The sequence below is a fragment of the Microtus oregoni genome, unplaced genomic scaffold, assembly GCF_018167655.1.
Source record: "Microtus oregoni isolate MIOR12 unplaced genomic scaffold, Mior012 000021F_ref0000039, whole genome shotgun sequence".
Classification (NCBI taxonomy): Eukaryota; Metazoa; Chordata; class Mammalia; order Rodentia; family Cricetidae; genus Microtus; species Microtus oregoni.
Genome location: NW_024543080.1, coordinates 8,693,066 through 8,708,459, shown reverse-complemented (window position 1 = coordinate 8,708,459; position 15,394 = coordinate 8,693,066). Strand labels below are relative to the sequence as shown.

General features: G+C 41.7%; 1 protein-coding gene across 4 annotated transcripts in view; it reads left to right on the top strand.

The window, feature by feature from the left end:
- Positions 1-15,394, top strand: part of Slc4a4 (solute carrier family 4 member 4) — a 331,040-nt gene that overhangs the window by 225,805 nt on the left and 89,841 nt on the right. For all 4 annotated transcript variants that reach the window (XM_041671195.1, XM_041671197.1, XM_041671196.1 and 1 more), the window contains 3 exons: positions 1,808-1,962; positions 2,623-2,736; positions 5,083-5,257. In XM_041671195.1, coding sequence (XP_041527129.1) covers positions 1,808-1,962; positions 2,623-2,736; positions 5,083-5,257 — 444 coding nt within the window. The remainder of the gene's footprint in view (positions 1-1,807; positions 1,963-2,622; positions 2,737-5,082; positions 5,258-15,394) is intronic.

The window sequence follows — 15,394 nt, the reverse complement described above, 5'->3', positions numbered from 1 at the left end:
GAGGCCAGTCTATAGTGCATCAGGTACTTTGGGCTGACATTGAATCCACACTTACAGCAGCTTTCGTAGTGGTAAGCATATTTAGTTGTGAGAAAACTCTGAGCTAGTCTTGTAGTGGGAGAAATGCTGTCTGAACATGGGAACATCAGTTTGTGCTTTCTAGTCTTTCTACTTGGCTGTTTCTCAAGTATTTTACTCTTGTGCCGTGCCCCAATTTGTCGGATTTTCCTGTTGAGTGTAGAGGTGGAGGCTCTGTCCCCTGTGGTACAGGAGTTCTGCCTGGCTCTTCAGCTGTTTGCTTTCCTCTGAGGGCAAGAGCGTGGCGCACAGCTCTGTTGTCTCCCTCAAGGACATATTTAGTCCTCGTAGTTGGTTGATTTATTTAATTTTTGGTGTTTATAGATCGTTACTTTCTTTTAAAGTTCTTACCTGATATAAATTAGGGATGCTTTAGGCCGCATGCAATGGGCACAGAATGGCTTTCTGATATTGATGAGGGTCTCTTTCACCAGTCTTACAGCTTTTCTTACATTTCATTGGTTGAAACCTACACTGGCCAGCTTGGCTGGAGAGGTGTATTTATGACTCTATCTGCCAGAGAAAATTAGGAGAGAGAGGGTTATGTCTGCTGTAGAGGAAGTCCCTCCCCTGTAGATTGCCTTCTACTCTACCCCAGGACTCCCAAAGCAGTGTTACTTGCCTGACAGTTCTTAAAAATGGTTTTCTAGGAGAAGCGATGCAGTAGAAAGTTTGAGCATAGGTTGAGGGTGTTGAGTGGGGAACATATTCTCTTTTGGATGATTAAAAAAAATTAACTTACAAAGTGTTAAAGGCTTGACTTTGTGCAGACCTTCAGGTCAGCTCAATGAGAAGAATGGGTGCCTAGAAAAGGGGTTCGGTGCCATTTTGGAAGCCCTTCTCTGATGTGAGCCAAAGATGGGAAACTTTTGCTGTCTGCATGAGTTTCCTTTATGTCGCTGTGGTAGAACACTATGACTGAGGCAACTTATAGAAAAATGAAAAAAAAAATTAGGCTTTTAGCTCCACGGGATAAGAGTCCATCACCACCTCTGTGGGAAGGCATGGTGGCAGGCAGCAGTTACAGGAAGCTAAGAGCTCATATCATCAAACTCAAGCACAAAGCAGAGAAGATAAACTCGAAATAGAGTGAGACCTTAATATCTCAAAGCTACCCCCTGTGGCATACTTCTACCAGAAAGGCTACACCTCCTAAACATCCCTAAACAGCGCCACCAACTGGAGACTAAGTGCTCAAATGCCCAAGACAATGAGGAACATTTATCATTCACCCCCACCCCCCACTACCTTTGGTGAAGTAGATATTACCTTGCTAAAAGCGAGTCAGATGGGCACTTATTTATTCCTTTCTGCTAATATAACTCAGGCTTTCTTCTTCGTTTTAGATTAGCTCACATTGTGAGGGGGCAGCAGTGAGTGAGTCTCATCCTGAGTCTAAAAGTCAGCATGAGCTTGTTCTTACTGGATTTAACAGTCGGTTGTCCAGTCATTTTTAACTCAGGGAATGGCCTTCAGTAGGGATCTTGAAAATGTTTTCATCTGGCTCTCATAGCCATTGGGAGAATTTTGATGAAAAAAATACTTAAAATTCCCTGTCTTCAAGCCTCTGCTTTGACACTGCACCCCTCAATTGACTGAATAGAGGGGAAGATGAGAGTGGAGTTATGGGAATGCCAGAGTGTTCTGTGGGTTATGTTACTCATCTGTGATGTGCTGGGAGCCATTCAGACAGTTGCCTCGGTTGATCAGCGCATCTCTCGCTATTCAGGTGTTCCATGACATCGCTTACAAAGCAAAAGATCGGCACGACCTGATTGCTGGCATTGATGAGTTCCTCGACGAAGTCATTGTCCTTCCACCTGGGGAATGGGACCCAGCAATCAGGATAGAACCTCCAAAGAGTCTCCCATCATCTGACAAAAGGTAAGCCTCTGTGGCTTGGCCATATTCAGGGAGTGCCACGCCCTGAGGAGGTTGCATTTGAAAAACAGGTAGGGCCATGTTTTGATAGTTGTAGCTCTCCGCAGATATTCTGCCTCAAATGAGTTTCGGCTATGCCTTGGCTTAGATTGACTTGACACTGGAGGGTAGATGTCAGATGCTGTGATGTCCTTTAGTGCCTGATGTTGGAAAGTGTCAATCAGTGATCTTTGGGGGACGTTTCGGGGACTTTCTGTCTGTGTCTGTGGAAAGATCACTCTACTCAAGAAGAGCCCTTGTAGACTTAGCAAGTGAAGCAGTTTGGTAGAGAAATTGAAAAGAAACCATTTCCTGGAAATCTGTCATTGCCCAGGTGAAACCGTTTTGTTCCTATAAGTGTGAAATAAGTTAAACTCTGTTCACCCAGCCATTTGTCTCGCCTGTAGACACAACACTTCAAGAGTTGTCTGTTAGCAAAGAATAAGAAATCATGGTCATTTTCTGACAAGGCCCCTCTCTCTCTCTCTCTCTCTCTCTCTCTCTGTGTGTGTGTGTGTGTGTGTGTGTGTGTGTGTGTGTGTGTGTGTCTATAAGCATAATACAGCCATGAAAGCAAAAGAACGCAATAAACTAATCTCTTCTTTCACCTGTTGTCCTTCACAGAAAGAATATGTACTCGGGTGGAGAGAATGTTCAGATGAATGGGGATACACCTCATGATGGAGGACATGGAGGAGGAGGACATGGTGATTGTGAAGAGCTACAGAGAACTGGCCGGTAACTGATGGAACCTTTTGCCATTCGTGATAAGGTTTTCCTTAGATCTAAATTTCCCTTCCTTGTTCTGCATTCACTTTCAGTATTTCATTTACTGGTTTGTTCATCTGTTCATCTAACAAATACTCGTCACAGCAGCTGGAGAGTCACCAGTATATCAATGCTGGCCATGTGGCTTTACTGTGTATAGATGGACGAGAAATCTTATGCAAATGAGTAAATGGACCAATGGGTTTAATGAGGAAAATGAAGCAAGAAAAGGCCCTTGGTTGATGAGGAGTAGTATATTTTTAGACAGAGGGATTGGAGTGGCTAAGGACAACATTTAAGGGAAGTGTGAAAGCAGGTGAGAGACAGTCTGTATGGCTGTGAGTTAGGAAAGGGGACTGAGGCACGGAGCACCTAGGAGACTTTGACATCTAGACAGTGTGGCCAGTGGACCAGCTGGTAGGATGATGGAAAGGTTGGGTTGATGACAGGTGAGGATGGGTAGTAGGGCTGACTGAAGACTGACCAGGCTTCCTGTGGCTCTCATCATTCTATCCCTTCCCTGAATATCTACTCCCAGGTGTATAACAGGTTGTGGAAAGGGGTGGCCTGTGGGTCCCTACCCCATCTCCTTGTCCTCAGTGAGGCTTCTGAGTCTCGAGAACCTTTCATTTGACTTCTCATTGTGATCTCTTCTCTGTTAGTAGATGATCTTTTTGCATTTCGAGTTAAGTAAAAGTTTTAGTAGGATGATCTATTCATGGAGATGTGGAAATCTCTTCAGGATTAAAAAAATGTCATTTTAGTATGCCATTGAATCTGAATGAAATCAAATTGTTTCCTTCTGCTCATGACCCACTTGCGTTTCTCTCATAAAGTGAAAAGGAACTATTTCCCTTCCGAAAGACTGAAGGATAAGAACCTCCCCACCTTATGTATTGCGTGATGATGTGACGTGGTCTAGATCTCTCTTTATAATATTTGGACATCTGGCAAACATCTTGGCTTACTTACAGAAATCTAAAGGCATTAACCAGTTGTTCAGTGTGACCTCTTGATGTAGCCAAATGATAAGATAAAGATGGCACATATGAGGCTATTGCCAGCTTAACACGGAGTATTGTTTTACATACACTTATGTTTATAAGTAGAAAGAGTATGCACTAAAGTAGCAATAAAAGCTATAGTGTATCAAATGTACGGGCTGCTAACAGCTATGTATACATGCAATTATATGCTTTTATATACCTCCCTGTAGAGTAGGTTTATTTAAGGCAGCATAGTACCATGGCATTACAAGGAGAGATTCTTACTGGAGAATACTATCGTATCTAATGGTGCCCCAGCCCCATCATCACCGTATGAGACCATCATCACATATGCAGTCCATCATAGATCTCAGTGTCATTAACCAGTGCCTGACTGCAGTTCTTTATGTTTTTATGACAAGGAATAACCCTGTCACTTTCAGCTGACAGCTGAGATAGGAGTTATGGAATTTGATGTTTTGGAATCCATCAAACTGTTGTTTTAGTGTCTCATCTCCCCATTTTCCACATTCATTTAGTAGCTGCATAACACACTGTCTATCAAGGATACAGAAGCAGGGTACTCAGCACAGCTGAGAACGAGATGGCAGGCTTTAGGGAGGGGCGCCTTGCACAGAAGTCACACCCTGCATGGGTCAGGCTGCTTCAGGAGGTTCTGGTGGAAGACGAGCGGGCTGGTGCATGGGCTCTGCCCGTGTCTTTGCCTTCCATACACCTGTATGCCATCTTCACTTTGGGTCCTTGTTTCAAATTCACTTTCTCAGAGGCCCAATGCTTTTCTCCTAGAACCACGGAATTCCCACCTCCATTTCATTTCTCCTTGATTTTTATTTGCTTACTTATCTTGCCCTCTGCTCCCAAGAGGAAACTCCATGAGGTCAGAGCTTCAGAGCCTGTGTGGTTCAATGTTGTGTCCCCAGCAGAGAATAATGGCAGAGCGCGTGCATCTCACAGGTCTGCATAAAATGACATGGGGACATCTTAAGGGCCTTATGAGGTGTGCACTGTCTTTGGAGAATGGAAAATTATAATTTATCTACTCAGTGCTGTCGTCTAAAGAACAACTGGATGATCTTTGGGGAATGTTAGACCTATTCTGGTAACTGAAAAGAGAGAGACAGAACAAGATGAATGTCTCCACGTTTTTTTTTTCCTGTCTCATCTAAATGAGAGCATCTTATATAGTTTCTTGTCATTGACTCAAGCATTTAAAGTCCAAATTCTTTGCAGCTTTGTGAATTACGTCTTGATGAACTCGACGGCTGTTTCTCTTATTACTGGATCACATGTTTGCTTTCTCCTTCCCCAGGTTCTGCGGTGGATTAATTAAGGACATAAAAAGGAAAGCACCATTTTTTGCCAGTGACTTTTACGATGCTTTAAACATTCAGGCTCTTTCGGCAATTCTCTTCATCTACCTGGCAACGGTAACCAACGCCATCACTTTCGGGGGCCTGCTCGGGGATGCCACCGACAACATGCAGGTGGGTCTGATGTGAGAAAGGACGCAAATAGTCCGGCTCCGATTGTCCCTCTCACCCCTGCCGCTCTATGAGCAGCAGATGGCCTCTCAGTTACTCAGCGTGATTTTTCTTTCTTTTGCTGGATACTGCATTTTACTGCGCTTCTGGCTCGCTGCTGTATTTCCAGCATGTTAGTAATTACAAAAATAGCTCGATGAAATCTGGCTTGAGTCACAAGTGGGGAAAAGAAGGGGAGGAAATGAGGATCTACAATTCTATTTGGGCAAAAGCGTCTCAGCTGCTCGGGTTCTGTGTGGTGCACAAGGTTGAGATCTCCCTGGATCTGGAATGTCTGGGCTGCATTTGGTTTCATTTGGTGCTCACACTCTCTGGGGATGTGTGATTACCTGACTCTTTGCCCCTGTTCTAATGTGAGCAAATCTAGGCATCAAGCAATGGAGTGGTTTGCCCAAGGCTGGATTTGCTTGCCTGCCAGTAGAATTCAGCTTTAGCGGAGCTGTTTCTTCTACTCCTGGACTGTCTCTCACTGAGCTGTAAGGAACCTGGCTGAGTTAATGTTATAACATTAATTATAACCACAGTTTGTTGGTTATGAAGGGTGGTGTTTGCCTTTCTTGCGCATCAATAATAGCTACGGTTTTAATAAGAGAAAAGATGCCATAGACCGCTACCCCAGTCAATTAGAGCTCTGTGTGAAGAAATGACTTAAAGTTGATCTTGGCGTTAGAAACAGTAGGCATCCTACTAGTTACTGAAGGCACAGGGAAGGGAGCTGAACCCAGTTGAAGCCCTTCCGAGCTCTGCCCTTCCGAACTCCGCTCTTCCAAACTCCGCTCTTCCGCTTGCTTGCCCATGTGTTCAACATGGTATCACACATGCGCCGGCCAACTTCTTGGTTTGTAAATGTAGCTAATTCCCGCAAGCTATTTTCGTTACTTTCTTCTTGGACTCCAGTAAATATTTTTGTTCTAGAGAGTCCTTTCTAGATACAAAGATAAGATAGAGATGATACCACTTTTGTGGAATCAAGTACGGGGGGGGGGGGGGAAATTACACAATCAAATTTTAGGTCAAGAATGCTTATCTATTATATAAAGCTACCGTTTTCTATCACATTTCCTGATGGGCTCAGCTGATGCTTCTTTCTTTCCCCTTCACACACATCAGAGTTAGATGGCGACAGAGTTTGAAGTTGTCTGACAGCTTCTCCTCCAAAATGCCTAGGCTAGAGTGTCTGAGACAGCTGGGTTCTAGGGACGCTCTACATGACTTCTCTACAAGAATAGCTTGGGCTTCCTCCCAGTGTAGGGACCCTTAAACGCTGAGGCTTCTGGGAAAGAGGCAAGTACTACATGTTGTTTCTTCTCATGTGCTTGTGTATGGAATGTTGCTTCGTTTTCTGACGTTCAAAGGCGCACTGAAATCCATACTCAGTGACAGCTTGTAGCCCTCAAGTATTGCCATTGCTTAGCATTTGAGAAACTACCATTTTGCTGGCCAGAGAACATGAATCTCTCTGTCACCCCGGCATGGGTTGCAGAGACCCGATGTGTCTAATTTAAAGCCGAAGTACAGGAAGAGAGTTTTGCTGCCATCTCTGCCATGGGTATCCCCTTTCCTAAGACAGGGATGAACATCTGAACTGTAGCAGGAACACAGTTTTCATAAGCTCTGACCTAGATTAAAGCTGGGAAGCAGTTCATCCAGGTTCCAACATGCTGCTCACGTAAAGCGGATCATTTAGGAAACCAGCAGAAAAGAAAGGACTGAGGAAGCACCTTGAGGCCAGCATAAAGCTGGTCCATACAGCCATGTGCCAAGAAAAATCAAAGAAAGCTGTGGCATGTATAAAATGTATTTGTGAGAACTTCAGCTTTTTATTAGCCCCTTCCCCTTGTTATATAAATAAACATTTTATTGTTAAACACCTATTATATTACTGGCTCTACCTTTGCTTTTTGTATTGAGAATTTCAAAAGTACATACATTGTATATTGGTCAAAGTCATCCCTTCCTCATCTCAACCCCTCCCAGATTCACTGCTGCTATGCACTCCCCACCCCCCAACTTCGTGACCTCTATCAAAAATATCTCTCTAGACCCAGTTTGTGCTGTCTTTTTACTCGGGTGTGGGGCCAACCAGCATGGTTGGCCTACCAGCGCTCACTTCCTTAAACGCAACTGACTCTCCCTACCCCAGTCCATAATGATTGACAATCTCCCTCCACTGTGAGTAGCTCCACCCATGGAGGCTCCTGCACCCTCCTGTCTCCGTGCTAGCCTGTTAAAAGGCTTGATCTTGTACAAGTAGTAAGCGGGCAACTGCAGCTGCGCTGGGTTCCTGAGTTCAGCAGTCGTGTTTTTTTTTTTAGAGGATTTCAGTTTATGTCAGTTAGCTCTTCCAACCTCTGGCTGAGAGTCTTTCTTCTCCTCTTCTGGATGGATTCTCAAGCCTTTCAAGGAAAGGATGTATGTTGATACATCACTGATGGCTGAGCATCCAAAGAGACATATTCTCTGTGCATTGACAAGTTGTTTCTGTGTTGATTGCTGTCCACTGAACAAGGAAACTTCTCTGATGATGTTTGAGGGACACACTGTCTGGTTTTGAGCAGATGTCTGAAACAAAACCACCTTTTGTTAGGAGATATAGTGGTCTGCTTGTGCTGAAATATCTTAAAAGAATTTATTCCCCCCTTCTTCCGTGGACATTCTTCTCATTGAAAGGGTGACGTCGTAATACTTCCTGTATGTACATTTCTTTACAATTAAATTAAATCTTAAATTTAAAATTTAAATTTAAGTTTGTGTGTGTGTGTGTGTGTGTGTGTGTGGTGGGGGTGATGCTGAAGAGTGACCTCAGGGCCATGGGCATGCTGCGTGTCTTAGCTAGGATTTCTGTTGCAGTGATGAAACAATATGACCAAAGAAACTTGGGGAGAAAGGGGTTTATTTGGTCTACACTTCCACACCAATGTTCATCATTGGAGGAAGTCAGGACAGGAACATTTGCTGACTTCTTCCTCTGGCTTGATGAGCCTGTGTTCTTACAGAGCCCAGAACCACCACCCCAGGGATGGCCCTACCCATAGTGGGCTGGACACTGCCCTCCCCCATCAATTACTAATTAAGAAAATGCCCTACAGGTTTGCCTACAACCAGATCTTATGGAGTCCTTGTTTTGCTCAAGGTTCCCTCCTCTCAGATGATGTTATCGATGTCAGTTTGACAGAAAACTTTCTGGCACAGTGAGAAAGTGCTCTATTAGCTAAATCTCCACCCCAGATTTACTTTTAGGAAATAGCATCTAAGACCAGGGGAGAAATTTGTCCAAGTGAATTATGGTAAATTTTGTATGAAACAATTTCTATTTGAGTGAGTCATTGGGATAGTAGACTTTGTTGTATAATAAAAGTGGGTGTCATGGATTTTCCTCTGTTATGTATGACTTTCTCTGGGTTCTGAAGTTGTCAGAAGCATGGATGGGTTAGAGCATCCATGTGTTATGCATTGCCCCCAAACATTTATCGAAGGGGAAGTTGCCAACTCCGAGATATACAGACTCATGAGTATATTTTTGGACATTCTTTGATTATTTTATTAATAGATTTTGTAACCTCCATTGATAATTTTGTTGAACCTATGAATATAGTTGAATTTTTAAAGATTTCTGTGAATGAAAACACTGAAGAACATACTTGACTTCTTTTCATATGAGGCCTCTTACTTTTAAAGCTTTACTGGCAAAGTCCTAGATGGCGTGCAGGAGTCACAGTGGGTGGCAGAACCCTTAATAGGGAGGGTAGAAATTAATGGTTATTAATACATATTTGTTGAACTGGAAAATTAATAAGTAGTAGTTTTTATTCTGTTTTAAGAACTAGGGAGCTGGTTTGACATGTTGAAGAGAATCTCATGACTGAAAGGTGTGAACCTTACCTTACGAATATTTTCATCCTTTGGCAGAAGTCACTTTGACTTGATATTAAGACAATGGAATATTTTGTGGATTTGGTGATATGTATTAGGTCATCTCATAGGTGTATAACAGATTTAACTGATTTTTTTGCACATGTTTATGGAGGAGTGCCTATCACATGTTAGATATCTAGAATTCTGTATTCTGGAGGTAGAGAGAGATGAGAGGTAGAGAGAGGTGACTTTTATCCAGACTATTCATGGAAGCAACCCCCTTCTGTGTCCCTGCAGGTACCAGCGGTGGTATATAATAGGCTTGTGTAAGGATTCAGGTCCTCTCCCTTCATTTATCCTTCTAAACATAGGACCAAGACCTTGTAGACAGCCCTGGGCAAACCTGGGTACTGCAGTTATAGCATATCCTTCACAAAAAGGGCAGCAGGTTAATCTCCATAGCACAGGCAGCTCCAGCAAGCCTGCTCAGAGCAGCTTCCTTGCTTTTAAGGCAGACGGCTCAGAGATGGCTTGGATAGGTCCTTTATTGTCAGGCTACAAATAGACATGGGTGCTGGGGAGAAACATGTTGTGAAAACACAGATGACTCACTGCATGAGTGTTGTCTAAGCGTACTCTCCTGCCAGCTTCTGTTCAGGAGGTCTGGCATGCTTGAAGACAAGAATTTGCTTTCAGTCATTAATTTTAGGACTGATGCTATCTATCCATATATTTATATATTGATGTATTTATCTATCATCTATCTTTATCTATCTTTATCATCATCTATAATAACATCTATTTGTCAAATACATACATATGTAACTTGTCTATTTATATGCTTGTATATATATATGCATAATTATATATGTGTATATGTGTTTGTGTGTCATTAGAAACAGATCATTTTGGAGTAGCAAAGATAATTTCTCATGAAACTGCATTCAAAATAAAGCAGTTTGAGGCTATACCAACTGCCAGTATGATTAAACTGTAATGCTAGCACAAATGGCTGCATATATTCCCCATTGTCAGCATATAGATTTTGCCAGCCAGGATGCTCTTAGAAGATGCTAGGGCTTACTAAGAGGTTAGTTACAGATTTCTGATAAAGATAAATGTGGGCAATTATAGTTTATCTTGGGTCTCCTGAAGACACTGGACTACTTTGCCAAGAGTCAACCTTACATTCCAAAAGAATCCAACCTCAGCTTGTGCCCGTTTCTCTCTTTCACAGTGCTGAGATGCATAAGTTCCTGGTTTGGGAGTGGTATCACTTATTCTTCTTGGTAATTCCCATTAAGCTGATGCACTCACTAGTTTTCCTGCTGTATGGTAAAGAAACAGTTTTCTGCCTCACTTTTCTGAAATCTCAAATCCTTCGTAACTAAGCCATGACACCGTGCATACTGATGTCATATTTACATCCTTGGTGATAGAACAAGTGTATTGCTCTGTTTATTTAGATGCTTTTATTTAATTATTAAATATCAACATATGAATATATTCCATTGGAATTTATTGAAATTGAGGGTTTTCATTCCAAGAGTTAATAGATGGAGTTGGGTCTGATGTTATAGGCCTGTAATTCTAGCTACTCAGGAGTCTGAGCAGGAGGATTAAGTTCAAGGCCTACCTGGGCAACTTAACAGGACTCTATCTCCAAATAAAAGTAAAATAAGAGTTGAAGAAATAGCTCAGTGGTAGAGCACTTGATTAGCATTGGACAAAGCCCAACACTCAGTTAGCAGTACTATAAAAAAAATACTTCTTTGGTAACAAAGTGAGTCATTATTTAGTCTTTGAGGAAGATATTAGTGTCAAGAAGACTCTGATGTTGTGTGGTAAGTCCCATGTTGTTTAAGAATTGTTCTTCTGTAGCTTACAGAAAATGTACTTTGATGTAAGTCTCCACTTGATTGTGAATGACTAAGTATAGTCTAGAGTGAAGACTGAGGGAAGAAAGCCATTTTAATTTTTTTCCAGGAGTAAATATAATCCTATTTTCACGAACCTTTCAGTGAAAGAATGCAGTAAGGTTTTTAGCATTCTGTGAATTTTGTGATATTTATGGAACCTAACAGAGCACATTTTAAGAGAGCTTGTCTCATAATAAGGAACATTTATAGCTGGCATCTCCAAATTTGCGGCTTTATTTTAACATTCTGCTGTGCTGAGCCTTTTTCATCAGTCTGCTCAAGTCAGAAAAGTATAATTTCCTATGTTGGTGAGAAAGGTACTCCTTTGCAATGCCCGTCAAGTGTGTGTGGTTACAGTGGCAGGAATGACACTGCTTGATAACTTACTGAGAAATGGGCAACAATTCCAGTCTGACAGTCGCTCTTTGGCACAAAATCCCTTTCCTTTAGAAGTAGGAGAAGTAGAAACATGTTGATCTGTACAGTAGCATACGCTGGCTTCAGCATGTGGAACAGGAATAATCTGTGGGGACAAAATAAGTTGATATTTCACTCAGCCAAAGTAAGCATACCTGTTTAGTCACAAAGGAAGGAATCCATCTTGCTTATCCGTGATGCCAGAAAGGAACTTTAACTTTGAAAACATGCTTTACAGGCTAGGAAGATGTCTCGGTGGTTAAAGTACATGTCCTGAAAGTTTGAGGACCACAGATCAGATCTGAAGAACCCACATAAGTGCTTGGAGGACATGGAGAACCTTCTATAGTTGTAGCTCTCTGATGGCCAAGACTGGATGCTATCTAGAGCAAGCCATCTAACTAGAGTAGCTGAATTTGTGTGGTCTGGCTAAGCTAAGAGACCCTGCCTCAGTGAATAAGGTGCTGAGTTCTCAGAGAAGACTCCTGATGGCAACCATTGGTCTCTATATACGTGTATAGACATCTGCATCCATGCTCAACTCACCTGAACATAGATATGGGAGGGCGCACCCCTCCATACACACGTATACACATGTGCACTCATGCCCCACTCACTTGAACATAGATATGTGATTTCACACCCCTCCACACACATGTATACACATGCTCCGCTCACCTGAACATAGATAAGGGAGTGCGCACCCCTCCGCACACGTGCATAAACTTCTGCACACATGCTCCACAAACTTGAACATAGATATGTGAATGCGTACCCCTCCACACACGTGCATACACACTCTGCTCACCTGAACATACATATACACACACACTCTGCTCACCTGAACATACATATGTGAATGCACTTCTCTCCTCACACAAAAATGTGCTTTACAAGTTCTGAGTTAAATTTAGTTGGTAGAAATTAAGTCAATGGTATTTTTTTTATAAGAAGGACCTTTATCAACTCTGTTTTATTGGTGATCAGAAAATTATAACCACTTGGATAAAATTGGGGGTCCTAAATAACGCAAAGGGTAAATTTCATTTTTAGCTTATGGATATTTTGGAAATAGCTTCTCTAGTATGACATTTTCACTTTATCTTTTTATATGTGTTGTAAGATATCATACACATGTAGATAAACATATAGGAATTTATGTAAATGAGATTACATATTTATGTTTTGTAAGTTATGTTTCATGGATATTTTCTCCTTTAATAGGTTCTTTAGCATAATTCTAGTGATATATATATGCATTATAATTTATTTAATAAACATATTTTCAGTTTGTCCCAGTTTTCTCTTTTATAAAGAATACAGTGGTCATTAACTATACATTTATTATTTATAACTATCTCCATAGGGTATATCCCTAGCAAAAATTATTTGCAATATGTTGATTATAGTTGTTGTTATTTATTTTAAATTACATCACAGACGTCATACTAATTCATATTTCTACCAGTATTGGACAGGAGTAGCCACTTGCTCACTCCTAGTAGGACAGATTTTTCCCCCTACATTTTCATTTTTGTTATGCTGTGTGCTGAAAAGAACGGCCTGCTTTAATGTGATTCCACTCCTGTGGTTTTAGTGAGCTTCTATCTCTGTCCATCTTTATACTGACCACCCATCCTGCTCTTTCCGTGTGTCCTTCCGTGTTCTCCTTTGGGGCATTTCAGTTTTCCTCATTACTCTCTGTATAATAAGGATATTTTCTTTTACATGTTAAGTAAAAGTTAACGAAATATCTTTCTAGTACCATGATGTCTTTAGCTGTGTCTGTGGCTTCTTTGACTGTATAGATTTCAACTTTAGCAGCCAAGCCTTTCGTGGGTCTTATTTCTTGTTTGCATGATATATTTAAAGAGACTTCCTCTCCCCCAAGATTAGAAAAATATTTACCCACATACTTCAGTTCTTTTATGCCTTCGTTTACTGTTCTACCCATCTGGAATTGATTTTTGTGTAGTGTTAGGACTAGGGCTGGGTGTTTCATATATATGTTCACAGCTCTTCAAAGAATAAAAGGCTGCTGTATCTTGCCCCTCCTTCTGTTTCTAAGAGTCTTGCTGAAGTCCTGGGCTCCAGTTGTTCTCAATCAGAGACATAGTTTGTCTTCCCTGAGTTTGTAGTTTCTGCTGGCAGTGTGGCCTGAAATCAAATCCTGTGTGTAACAAAGCACACAGCAGGAGCGTGTGATTGTGAGGATTGGATGCTTTTTCTGGACAGGACAGAAATCACTGTGTTCTAGGATGAAATCACATTGTGTTTCCCCCACTGCGCATGTGTAGTGTGTGACCAGCCAGTGTTTTCCCCACTGCGCATGTGTGGTATGTGACCAGCCAGTGTTTCCCCCACTGCGCATGTGTCGTGTGTGACCAGCCAGTGTTTCCCCCACTGCGCATGTGTGGTGTGTGACCAGCCAGTGTTTCCCCTACTGCGTATGTGTGGTGTGTGACCAGCCAGTGTTTCCCCCACTGTGCACGTGTGGTGTGTGACCAGCCAGTGTTTCCCCTACTGCGCATGTGTGGTGTGTGACCAGCCAGTGTTTCCCCTACTGCGCATGTGTGGGATGTGGCCAGCCATTGATGTGGTGGTGAAGGAGAAAGGGAGGTTGTTTGAGTGGGTGTGTCTCAGACTTGGGCTCAAAAGACTCACCTGGGAACTCTAAACATTGATTCTCTAGACCTCATCTTGTTGCCATTTTCAGAGACCCAATTTAACTGCTTTTTATGAATATGAAGAATTAGTATTATAGCAAATAGACAAACATATATATATACCACGTGAAGAATTAGTATTATAGCAAACAAGCAGATATATGCCACATGAAGACTTAGTATTAGAACAGACAAACACGTATATACCATATGAAGAATTAGTATTATAGTAAGCAAACACATATATACCATATGAAGAATTAATGTAGCCAACAGACAAATACATATATACCATATGAAGAATTAGTATTATAGCAAACAGACAAACACATATATAACATATGGAAAATTAGTAGTGTAACAAACAGGCAAATATATACCCTCCCCAGGTAATTCTCATGTAACGTAAATTTGACTTCAATACTTGCATTCTTTTTGTTTTGTTTTGGTTTGGCTTTTGCTTTTTTGAGACAGGGTTTCTCTGTAGCTTTGGAGCCTGTCCTGGAACTAGCTCTTGTAGACCAGGCTGGCATTGAACTCTTAGAGATTCACCTGCCTCTGTTTTCCGAATGCTGGGATTAAAGGTGTGTACCACCACTGCTTGGCTCTTTCTTTTGAAAAAAAAAAATAGTGATTTTTAGTTTATGTGTATGAGTGTTTTTCCTGCCTGTGTACATGTGAACCATATGTGTGTATGGTGTTTGCAGAGGCCAAAATGATGTCTTCTGGAACTGGAGTTACCAAAGGTTGTGAGGCACCGTGAGGGTTGTGTGAACTAAATCCAGGTCCTTTGTAAGAGCAGTACGAGTTCTTAATGCTGAGCCACCTCTCCAGCCCCACCCATACCATTTCTTAACTTACTTTTAATAGTGGGGTTTAGCATCTGCTGAGGACCTGACACTAAAATTCATGCAGGTCTCAGCACTCAGGTGAAGGTATGTAGACCATGAGTTTGAATTTAGCATAGACGAAACAGTGAGTTCAAAGTCAGTCAGAGTTACAAATCAAGACCTTTTCGCAAACAAACAAACAAACAAACCATCTAAGGCAGTAAAACTTGCAGTTGAGCAGAATTTGCCTTATTGTCGCTAGTGGCATCAGCTGCCTCATTTGTCTTGGCTAAGCTTCAGATTCAAGGACTCATCTACATAAATTTAATTTTATTATTCAGCAAGCTGTACACTTCATGTAAATCATCCCAAACATGAACTAAATTTTCTCCC